General features: G+C 39.7%; 1 protein-coding gene across 2 annotated transcripts in view; it reads right to left on the bottom strand.

Annotated features, from left to right (window-relative positions):
* Positions 1 to 220: 220 nt before the first annotated feature.
* The window catches only part of LOC110502017 (ankyrin repeat domain-containing protein 10), a 33,346-nt gene continuing 20,939 nt past the window's right edge, over positions 221 to 12,627 (bottom strand). For both annotated transcript variants that reach the window (XM_021579919.2, XM_021579920.2), the window contains exons 4-5: positions 7,544 to 7,812; positions 221 to 3,609 (exon numbers count right to left, since the gene is read on the bottom strand). In XM_021579919.2, the coding sequence (XP_021435594.2) occupies positions 3,341 to 3,609; positions 7,544 to 7,812 (538 nt within the window). In that variant the 3' untranslated portion in view covers positions 221 to 3,340. The remainder of the gene's footprint in view (positions 3,610 to 7,543; positions 7,813 to 12,627) is intronic.

Raw genomic sequence — 12,627 nt, 5'->3', positions numbered from 1 at the left:
CTATATGACAGCATAATCTTTAGAAATGAGACGGCACAATTGAGGGCCTGCACAGCCTTCTCAATATCACTAGAGGGCACCAAACTACTCAGATATTCAGGTGAACTATAGAAAATATGAAATAATATTGCTTCTGTGTTTTCAGACGATTGTAGATAATTTTGTGTGTGCATGAGAAAGTAACAAATTAAGAGAAAAATCATAGCCCCACCATCATAATTTTATTCAAAATAATTACCTTTTAATGAGTTTAAACCGTACAAAACTACTCCACACTGAGTGTCAGCTCTAATTTGCATCAATCTATGCCATCTACTCATTAACATTTGTGATTCTGTACAGACTGAATAGTACTGCTGAGCGGATTGCTCGACCGAAAAATTGTCATGAAGCAGATGTATGCAGGGAGGGATTTAAAGTTTGTGACCAATAGATTTATGAAGGTTCCTGTTTTTCCTTCTTAAAAAAATGCCTTGGGCAAGAGTAGCTTTGCCTTGCTTTATAAAAATTGTAGCACTACTAATCACGCTCATTTGTCATAGATCAACGTCTACATTTTGTCATTACTGCAGTTAGCAAAGCAATACAACAAAACACAAGCAAAATAAAGCTGCAAAAACTTAGAAAAACAGTCAAAATAAACTCACAATTTTCAACACCAGACACAATAGATAGGCTATACAGAAAAGCGTACAAAGTCCTTTCCTAGAAAAGTAGAATGAGAGAAGATGAGGGCACTAGGAGGGGTTAATCCAACCAAAGTCTCCAGTCTGCTAGCTAATAGGACAGGGTCAGGCCATATAGCACACCTTGGAAATACCTAAAAGCTCACATAATACAGAAAAGTTGCACAGTAAAGATTAACGTAAAGATATGCTTTGGCATAACAAGGGAGTTCTTGTATAAAAAAAATAGCTATGAGACAGAGTCACCACCAGAAATGTCCAAAAAGGTAGATTTTCTCAGGGGGAATAAAAGAAAAAGCAGATAAAACAAAATATGCTTTCCCTTATTTTTACTTTAAGGGCAGGAACATTCTCTAGTAGTCTCTTCATTCTGACATGATGGACAAATTATGTCTTTATCCCCTTATTGGCCAAAGTGGTGCAACAACATTACTACCACTAAATGCAGTACTGGATGTCTTAACTCAGTGGCCACCAAACGATGTTTAACACGCACTTATAAAACGGGACCTGTGGAATGCACATGGAATTTTTACTTTGGCGCACTAGAGTCGGTTATATAATTTGTATCACTTTACTTAGTCTGTGAAAACCATTAAAACAGGAAAGTCTGATTAAATTTAGCCGGAGTCACTGTGCTATAGAAACAAACAGAGCATGGCTTTGTGTCCTTGGTAGCACCTTTATAATGCAGAAACCCGCCTGTTTGTAGCGCAAACCGTTAAAAACTAAAATACATATTTAACCAGTGCTACATTTTGTTATTTCTGGTGCAGATTCGGGGACGCCCTTAAACCGGTAGAGGCCTTCACGGGTCAAAAAAGATGGATCCATTCTAAAATGGACCTGGGGTTTCCCATCCGGACCCGATATGCATAAATAAAATACAACTATATAGAGAGACCTGTTCTGAACAGAACCGAGGACAACTAGACCCGTTCGGTATAGACCTGATCGATACAGACCCGGTCCTGAAGCAACAGACAAGTACATTTTTAAGCTACTTTATTAACCGGAGCTGATAAAGCCCAAGGGAAGAGGTAGAGAGTAATGACGCTATAGCAGGGGCCATGCTGTGTGGTAGGCTACTGTGTGCGTGAATGAGCGACACAGGAACAGTGGCGGGAGAGACCGCAACCAACCAATCCGACTTGAGCTATAGTAGACTAATCGCTGCCATAGCTAGGTTATTTATCATCATATATGATTAAGTACTGGTACCTATATTGACTGCATCAAACCGGGAGAAGCTAGTTAAGAGCGCAAGCTACATTATTTGATGCTGCATACGCTTTCCCGTTCTAGTTACAAACAACTCCCAGAGCTGTAGTGAAGGAAGTTGTCAAGGAAGTCAGTTTGTGTTTATACAGGACCTCCCGCCCTCACCTAGTCAACCAATCAGTCAACGCGGCGCTATACGGAGACCTCCGCATTTGAGTGGCGCACGGCGATGCGGTACAGAGCTCAATTTGGCCTGTGCGTGCCCCCCGAGGCTCCGCAATTGTGTCACACCATCCATATCGTGCCTTGACCACATTTTCGGACCAAGCATACATTGGCTCTTATGATTGGCCAACAACAAGCTACACGTACCACTTTCATGAAAAACAAAGAGCAGCAGCAAAATTTATACAACTTCTCTGTCTCTCTCTACTGCAGCATTCGTGTTCGAATTTATGTGGGTCCTAGCAAGTCAGTTAAAAATTACACATACCCAAGGCAATCATATCAGAGCCGACCCAGACCCTTGATATTATTAAGAATTCTCGATCCGGACACGCTTGCATCCCAGATCTGGTCTCGGGGATTCGTGTACAGCTGGATTCACGAAGACCTCTAGTACACACACACAATGACAATCATGAGTAAGGAACTATTTCAAACAAACCATATTTAATGTATAAAAAACGTGTCACAGAAAATATATTTGCTGTATGGATCAGATAAAATAAAGAGGTCATTACCACTAAATAAATTAATAGTGAAATGCTATCCCATCAAGGTGTGCCACGGTTAAAAAACAGTTGGGAACCACTGGTCTATCTTCGTAAAGGTCAGAATTCCGCCATTGCATATTCATGATGCGGAGGGAAACTTCAGTGCAGCCTCTAGGATTTGAACTAACCAAAGTCTAACCTTCTCCCTATTCTTCTCCGGAAACCAAGTGAGGCTGGTTTCAGTAAGTTGTTCCCAAGGTGTGGGCGTTTCTACATCAAAGGAATGTAGATTAGAATTTTACAACATTATTACAGTTACCATTGGGCAATGTAGGGTGTGGAGGGATAATTGTGCAAAACAGAAGTCACTCATCGTAAGGGGCTTTGCCAAAAACACAAGACTATTTAACAAGAATTGTGTGGATCATTCAAAGAACCTGGTATAACAACAAAACATAAAACTAATGTTTCTCTATCAATTAAGTATGGTAGCAAGGCAATGGATTTCTTAACATGTATGTAGAATACAATAAATTAACTATTTATGCCTTTATTTCTAGAACCCGGGAAATATATCATTATCATGCCAAGAACCCAACAATGGCACTAAAATTAATTCCATCAGTGAGAGAACATGGCCAGAGAGGGCCTGATGGACATTCTACCAAGATACAATGACTAGGAGGGTCAACACTCAACACATGCACTCTAAGGTCTCTACAGGTAGGCATAGGAGTTAGTGCAGCGACAGGGGATCTGCATGGAGGCCACAGTGAAGATCTCCAGCTCCTTAGGGGCCGGTGTGGACACCTCCACTCCCCCCTGGTCCACCAGGCCTGGCACCGGCGCAGACCCATTCATCCCAAATGCCAAGGGTCCTGGCCCACCTGAGCTCACTGCCGGTGGCGCTGACTCCATGCTCTCCATCAGGAACTCTCCGACGCCGCAGACCGACCCATTCAGCATCCCCAGCGGCAGGCCCATACCTAGTTAGAGCAGTGGATGTAGTGGATGAGCATGTTGGGCTACCATCTAGAATACAACTAAATAAGAATACAATGACATACAGGTCAGAATACTCCACAGTCCCAAAGAGGCCATTCCATCATGCACAGGCTGTCTGGGCAGAAGGGGAGACACTGGTATTTAGCATTCTAGAATAATCAACCTTACTCAGCAAGTCCAACGTCCAATTTTAGGCTTTATCATTTAGCAATAAAAATTTTAAAAAATCAGCCACTGCCCCATTTTCTGATTCCCTACAGCCTTTATCAACTTCCTGGCAACAGCTCAAAACTCTGCTACAGAGTCTAATAAAACAAGCAGATGCTTTTACATGTCAACATCAGAGGCCTGGCAAACAGCAAAGGGTAAGTCCCCACCCTTCTTCCTCATACTGCTCGTTCTAACGCTGCACAATTAAGTAAACAATGTATTCTACCAGGTTCTCATATGGGCTAGGCCAGTTTAATCATGGTTTTACAACAGGATTTTAGAATCGGAAAGGTTTTATGACACTCTTTGCTTTATTACGCATAATTAGGTGAGGAGAACATTCAGTCAGGAATAGGGCTGCAAATGGATGCTATACTACGGGAAACTTTCAAAAGTTTACCAACATTTTGGTAACGTAAAGTATTTTATTTTATCAGGTGACATCTAGTGACCTTTTTTGGGTACTTCAGATTACCACAGGTGTCCATCTCTGGCCAACAAACATATATCAAATAAGATGATTTTCAAACAAAAAGGGTATGACAAAGCTGTAATCATTATCCTAAATATAACCCATCAACTTAATGAATACCATTGGTGTTAAATGAGGGCTTCAGCATGATATATCCATAATATACACATCCAGTTAAACGTTTGGACACACCTCTGGTGTGGGTTTTTCAAGGGGTTTTCTTTATTTGTAATATTTTCTACATTGTAGAATAGAGAATACTTTAAAACTATGAAATAACACAAAATGGAATCATGTAGTAACCAAAAAAAGTGTTAAGCTTTGCACACTCTTGGCATTCTCTTAACCAGCTTCACGAGGAACCATTTTCCAAAAGTCTTGGAGTTCCCAAATATGCTGAGCACTTGTTGGCTGCTTTTCCTTCACTCTGCGGTCCAACTCATCCCAAACCATCTCAATTGGGTTAAGGTTGGGTGATAGTGGAAGCCAGGTCATCTGATGCAGCACTCCATCACTCTCCTTGGCAAAATAGCCCTTACACAGCCTGGTGGTGTGTTTTGGGTCATTGTCCTGTTGAAAAACAAATGATAGTCCCACTATGTGCAAACCAGATGGGATGGCGTATCGCTGCAGAATGCTCATGTAGCCATGCTGGTTAAGTGTGCCTTGAATTCTAAATAAATCCCAGACAGTGTCACCAGCAAAGCACCCCCACACCACCTCCATGCTGCACGGTGGGAACCACACATGCAGAGATAATTCGTTCACCTACTCTGCGTCTCACAAAGACACGGAAGTTGGAACAAAAAACATCAAATCTGGACTCCAGATCAAAACGACAGATTTCCACCCGTCTAATGACCATTGATCGTGTCTTCTTATTATTGGTGTCCTTCAGTAGTGGTTTCTTTGCAGCAATTCGACCATGAAAGCCTGATAACAAACCTCCAGATGAGCTTCAATGACATACAACACTCCTTCGTGGCCTCCAACTGCTCTTAAATGCAAGCAAAACTAAATGCATGCTCTTCAACCGATCGTTGCCCGCACCCGCCCGCCCGTCTAGCATCACTATTCTGGACGGTTCTGACTTAAAATATGTGGACAACTACAAATACTGAGGTGTCTGGTTATACTGTAAACTGTCCTTCCAGACTCACATTAAGCATCTCCAATCCAAAATTAAATCTAGAATCGGCTTCTAATTTCGCAACAAAGCATCCTTCACTCATGCTGCCAAACATACCCTCGTAAAACTAACTATCCTACCAATCCCTGACTTCGAAGATGTCATTTACAAAATAGTCTCCAACACTCTACTCAGCAAACTGGATGAAGTCCATCACAGTGCCATCCAATTGTATCACCAAAGCCCCATATACTACCCACCACTGCAACCTGTATGCTCTCGTTGGCTGGCCCTCGCTACATATTCGTCGCCAAACCCACTGGCTCCAGGTCATCTATAAGACTTTGCTAGGTAAAGCCCCGCCTTATCTCAGCTCACTGTTTACCATTGCAGCACCCACCTGTAGCACGCGCTCCAGCGGGTATATTTCACTGGTCACCCCCAAAGCCAACTCCTCCTTTGGCCGCCTTTCCTTGCAGTTCTCTGCTGCCAATGACTGGAATGAATTGCAAAAAAAAAAAAAAAAATCACTGAAGCTGGAGACATATCTCCCTCACTAACTTTAAGCATCAGCTGTCAGAGCAGGTTACCGATCTTTGCATCTGTACATAGCCCATCTGTAAATAGCCCACCCAACTACCTCATCCCCATATTGTTTTTTAATAAAAAAAAATTAATTTGCACCCCAGTATCTCTACTTGCACATTAATCTTCTGCACATCTATCACTCCAGTGTTAATGCTAAATTGTAATTATTTCGCCACTACGGCCTATTTACTGCCTTACCTCCCTAATCTTACTACATTTGCACACACTGTATATCAATTTTTCTATTGTGCTATTAACTGTACGTTTGTTTATCCCTTGTGTAACTCAGTTGTTTGTGTTGCACTGCTTTGCTCTATTTTGGCCAGGTCGCAGTTGTAAATGAGAACTTGTCCTTAACTGGCCTACCTGGTTTAATAAAGGTGAAATAAAAAATAAATAAAAACTGTACACAGTGTCCTCTGAACAGTTGGTGTTTGGTCTGTTACTTGAACTCTGTGAAACATTCATTTGGGCTGCAAATCAGAGGTGCCGTTAACTCTAATGAACTTATCTTCTGCAGCAGAGGTAACTCTGGGTCTTCCTTTCCATTTGGCGGTCCTCATGAGAGCTAGTTTCATCATAGCGATTGATGGTTTTTGCAACTGCACTTGAAGAAACTTTCAAAGTTCTTGAAATGTTACGGATTGACTGACCTTCATGTCTTAAAGTAATGATGAATTGTTGTTTCTCTTTGCTTATTTGAGCTGTTTTTAGCATTAATATGGACTTGGTCTCTTACCAAATAGGGCTATCTTCTGTTTACCACCCCTACCTTGTCACAACACAACTTATTGGCTCAAACGTGTCAAATAAATCAATTCCACAAATGAACTTTTAACAAGGCACACCTGTTAATTGAAATGTATTCCAGGTCACCTCATGAATCTGGTTGAGAGAATACCAAGAGTGTTCAAAGGGTGGCTACATTGAAGAATATCAAATATATTTTGATTTGTTTAAACCTTTTTTGGTTACTACATGATTCTATGTAATTTCATAGTGTTGATGTATTCACTATTATTATACAATGTAGAAAATAGTACAAATTAAGAAAAAACCTTGAATGAGTAGGTGTCCAAACTTTTGACTGGTACTGTATATTTTACACACTTATTTTACTATGTCAATAAGTCTTTGTTGTAAACATTTTGGCTCCAAACTGGTGGTGAAAAAAGTAAATCAGTAGTTTATAGAATAAAACAAAATGTTCATTTTACCCAAACACATACCTATAAATAGTAAAACCAGAGTAACTGATCATGTTGCAGTGGTCTCAATTTTTTCCAGAGTTGAACATGAATACATTTTTTTAAAAGTATAAATTAGCAAAATGACCAGATTGCAGAAGATGCCGGTAACTTTGGTAAATGGCCAGTTCTCTTTGCAACCATAGTCAGGAGATTAATCACCCTAAAACTCTTGCTCATTTAAAAAAAAAAAAAACACTGGAATACGTTAATAATCCCTCGCAAATTGAAGTTATTTTTTACAGAGTATTAAAACTGCAAAAATCTACCGTCAGTTCTGGCCTTCTTGATTTGATTGGCTTCCATGTTATCAAACGATCTCTTTCTATTGGGTGCCCCGTTAAGGAGGCTCCGCCCTAGGATGAGAGGGTGGGAGTGGCCTCCGTTCTGGGTGGTACCGTTCAGACAGAAGCCGTTAAGCTGGGTCTGGGTCAGGTTCTGCTGCAGGTTCTGCGCATTGGAGAGCATCTCAGCACATTCGCGGAACCCCTGGGCATGGGCCAGGTCAGCGGCGGACAGCCCACTAGCGTTCCTCATACTGCGCAATAAGAGAAGAGAGCATTAGAGAAACCTACGCCCGGCCATAGCCAGGGATCTCACACACACACACACACACATACATCCCTGACTGCCTCTATTACACTAACCTTGCACATCTACACTACCATTATCTCTTTGAGGGAGAGATGACAACTGATCCTTTTAGATATTTTTTCCCTGAAATTAAATGCATCTGGAAATAAAAATCTCACATTTTTTTTAAATGAAAATGTAGAGCTGTCCACTGCAAGAGAACATGATAAATAACTATCAATATGCACACATTTAAAAAATGTCTGAATCAGGAGACCAAAGTCATTCCCACATCCCAGAAATGTTGATACATTTCAAAGATGCAAAACATTGAGTGGAAGAAATGCACATCCTTGGAGATAACGGACAAGTTCGTTCTGATTGACGGTGACCTCAAAGAAATATATAATAGTCAAAAAGAGGAAAAGTTACACAAGGTGGTGTTCTGAAAACAGCACTTGATTTTCAGGTACAGAGGTTGAACAGGGTCAAAATCATGGTATCAAGTCATCAAGTCCACCTTGCAGAAAATGTATGTGTGTGTATGAGACGTAAATGAGACGTAAATATGAGTGAGTGGGTGTGTGTGTGTGAAGCTAACAAAGTGTCTCTAAAAAAAAAGCTGAATAATAGTTAAATTCTTGCTAAAGTGAGTAGAGACTGGCAACAGAGGATCAAAGTTCTGCTTATTTGGTCCAAAGGCAGTCCTCAAGACAGGCTTCAGGGTCCTCCAACTCTTTCATCGGTCACAGGGAAAGCTAGTTTTTTTTTCAGTACATCCATGTTCATGATTTGATGCAGATGGAAGAAGAGACAGAAAGAAGACAGGGATAAAAATGGAAAAGCATAAGAGAGAAGAAAAGAGATTCAGCAGAGTAACCTTCAAGGAACAGGGATGATGAAAGGTGTCCTTTCTTCCAGGAGAGAAAAGCAGAAATTAGACAATATGTTGGAGCTCTACAGTGGCACTCACTGTTTAAGAAGAGGGAGAAAAAAGATTGTCTGTTTTCAATGTCAAAGCAGCCTGCATCCAATCAGAAGGAACCAATAAAGGTTATGAAAACAACAACCCTTCATGTTGGTATCACAGCAGACACCAAAAAGACCTATGGTTGATTTGGTCTCAGATTCAGGCGTGTGCATAACAGATAGTCTGTTTAGTCATTTCCTGTTGCCACTATAAACCTGTAATAAACCTACAGTAGGACTTTATGAATGAGCGAACAGCAATGCAGTGAGCATAGTTGATCATGATTTCTGATCACGATTTCCATAATGCTTATAGATATGCTAGAAAAAAGACAAGGATGTCACTGGGTGGGTAACAATTCAGAGCATCAGTGTTTGAGCTGTTTTCTGTGTCTGGACTTCTAAAATCAGTTGGGTAAAAAGTAAAAAAAGTGAGCATCAAAGCAAATTAGTCTAAAAAGATAGGACTACTCTAACCTGGCTACTAAGCCAAAATTGGCCATCTAAAGCGATCAGACAGGGCCAAACCAGTGACCTGCTTCCAAGCAGGTCATAAATAAAAACAGACACCAGGTAGAGAATTGCCTGGTCACTGTTCCTGTCCTGGCATGTGCTGTAGCAGACCAAAAAGATTCCCTTGTAAGAATTGAGGTCTGCTCTGCTCTGCCATGGAAATGGTTCAATTCATTTCCAGGAAGTATCTAAAAAAATACTCTAAGCTAACAGAGGCCCAAAACTTGACTGTTTGGATGCTAATCGCCAAACATTTCTGCTGGCTAATGGGAGAACCATTCTGCACTTGTTGTTCCGAGGCTAAACACCATTGGATTCCATGGCAAAATAATTTCCCAAGCTGAACAACCAGGTCTTTGTAAGGGGAAGAGGGCATTCGAGGCAGGTCCCCCGTATTGATTGAACTTGTTTTGTTGTATTATTTAGAAATGAGAAACACTTGACCTTGTGGGCAGTCTCTGCCTCATATAGATTGCAATGATGCACTAGGCAAATAACCTGCTACTGCAGTGTTGCTGTAAGGGGTTGTAGGACGTTAAAGACGTGTAATATACATACTTTCCAGACGTTGAAGTTGGGTTCAATTTAGGTTCTGTATGAAAGATGAAAATATGTATTTTCCGTATGTTGAAATCAGGCAATTTTTTGGTTCTAAATTAAAGTTGAAAATATGTAATTTATAGATGTCTATGATTGTTTCAGATTTTGGACTTTACAAAAAAAATAAAAAATAAAAAAAGAGACGACCAAAAAGGCATTAGTGTTGGTCCGTGCTTACTGACATATAGCCTACAGTTTTGCCTGAGATTTAAGTTTATGAATGCCCATCTATCTGTGTGGTAAGCCCACCACTTGTAAAACACACAAAAAAAAGACATTTTGTCCAGACAGGAACAAAGAGAGACGTTGGCTCGTGCTTACTGGGGTGTAGCCTGCCATGACAGCCACAATGGAATTGTATGAATGCCCATCAAGTTGTAGGCCCACCATTAGTAAAACAGGCCATTGCATAGGCTTTATTAGTCATAAATGCGCTGACTAATCAATTTGGCAATTTAAGCTCTGAATATCAGATATCCAACTTTATCAGGAGTTAGTGAGCCTATTTGCAATGTGTTTACACTGCGGGAAATGCAGAAGTATTTAATTTTTTGCTATAACCAGCTTGTCAAACATTGACGGATACAAACTTGAAACTACTGATCATGTCAGTGGGGTGAAACTCCTGGACAACAGTTGTACAGCTGTTTTTAGGATTGTTTGTTAACATGATAACGCATATTTTATTTGATTGGGTGTCATTTAGGTTAGGCTATTTGATAGGAGAGACCTGCATGTAAAAACTGTCAGTCTCATTACATTGTCATACATTTTATCTACAGCCTGTAGGCTACAGAAAAGACCATCTAACATATTCTATATTTACTACACGATTTAATTAAGTCAAAAATTGCCGTAATGTTGGTGCAACACCGCAGCGAGGGGTCTCTAGATGAGCACCCTGAAGAGGCACGCTTCAAATATGAGTTTTAAATGTGAATAAAGTGAAAGGTGTAGCAACCCAGTGACATCCATGAAGAAACATATACTCTCCAGTTTAGATACTGCTGTTCACTCATTCATAAACTCAGTGCTTTGTCTTTCTTACGATCCCTAGAACTATCTTAATGTGTACAAAGTCAAAACAATAAATTAAATCAAAATGCACTGTAATTAACGTGCTTAAGATCACATTCCTCTGTTGAATAAAATTTTTAAAAATCACACATGATTAACTTGCATACATATCCCATTCCCCCCATTCTGACTCAGGTTGAAAAAACACAAATTAACGCTTCCAAGAGATCCCACCTTAAAGCAAAAGCTTAGTTTATATAGAATTTGTGAGCATGTACTGTAGACTGACGGGTCTCACTAAGAGGAGTAACAATCCTTCAGGGTGCCAGAGAATCTAATACAACCAGTGTAGGGAACATTATGTGCACAAAGAACATGACACCAAAGTATTCTGCTCTGGCTTCTGAAAAATGGCCTATTTTTGTATTAGTTATCAGGTAACATTTCAACCCAACACTAAGTGAATTTGTTGAAGGGACAAACAAGATATACTGTAGTTTATTATCAACAAAACGTAATTATACTATGCGTATGTCATGTGTATTATATGTCTAAGTAGATCAAAGGCCCCATTGCCAAAAACCCAAACTATCCATTTAAAGTAAAGGGATTTTTTTTTTTTAAGAGAAAAAAAGGATAGCTAGCAACTCCATCTCCTTGAACTAGACTAATTTATTATGGATCAAATTAGACTGACTGAGATCCTTTTAAAAAAGGTTGCTTCTCTTTTTCTTAGAACAAACTGCAAAAGTGTTCTTCATTACAAGAAAAACAATTGGTTAGAAAAGTAGAAAACATGGGCTTGAAGAAGGAATCCTGGAAATAACATCCCGAAAAGATTAATGAAAGTGACTTTTGGTTGAACATAATCACACAGAATGTTTGCTAATTGTATGTTAGCAGATGCTGAAGTAACTGATAGGCTGGAGTGGCGCCCAAAAGTATCAATGTGACAGGTTAGAAGCTATTTTTAAGCCACACAACCACAACACTAATATAGGCTTAACCCATCAGTTTACTGGTTTTAAAGAACTAGAGAACTTAGTCCAATAAGTTAAAAGGACTGAAAATGTAAAAATAATAGCTCAAATATAAGAATTATATAATATTATGAATTACCAGTAGAACCACATGTTCCCATTCACTTAAATAATAAACACTTGTAAAAATCCTAATTATGTTATTACAATCAATTATCTCCATAATAAAGTTAAAGATTTGGATGCAACACATTAGATATAAAGACACAGTAAGAATCAAAATATTATGGATTTGTTTTATGTGGTGCCTTGTTCCTTTGTACACATAGTGCCCCTCATTAGATCTTTCATAGGGCTACAGTTTAAATCAGATTTCTGGCCAGACTTGATGCCAGTGTGTTTATGGTTTAACTCCTCATTTGTCAGTATCATGCCATGTTGTTTGGAATGACAACAACAATGCGAGTTGGATATGGCAGAAACAGACTGGCATCCAGTCTAGCTTCTGGCACCAAACATATGAAAAACTTCCAACATAGGCAATGGAGCCATTGTGAACAACCATTCAAGTAAAGTGTGCTTGAATCATGAACCCTCAAAGTGAATACCAGCATTCCGAAGATTAGTTTATGAAATCCTGCTGGACGATATGCTTTTAACACTACATACATGACCTCTAGCTACTGAAATACAACTGTAGA

The sequence above is a fragment of the Oncorhynchus mykiss genome, chromosome 22, assembly GCF_013265735.2.
Source record: "Oncorhynchus mykiss isolate Arlee chromosome 22, USDA_OmykA_1.1, whole genome shotgun sequence".
NCBI lineage: Eukaryota > Metazoa > Chordata > Actinopteri > Salmoniformes > Salmonidae > Oncorhynchus > Oncorhynchus mykiss.
This window is presented reverse-complemented; position numbering and strand designations above follow the sequence as displayed.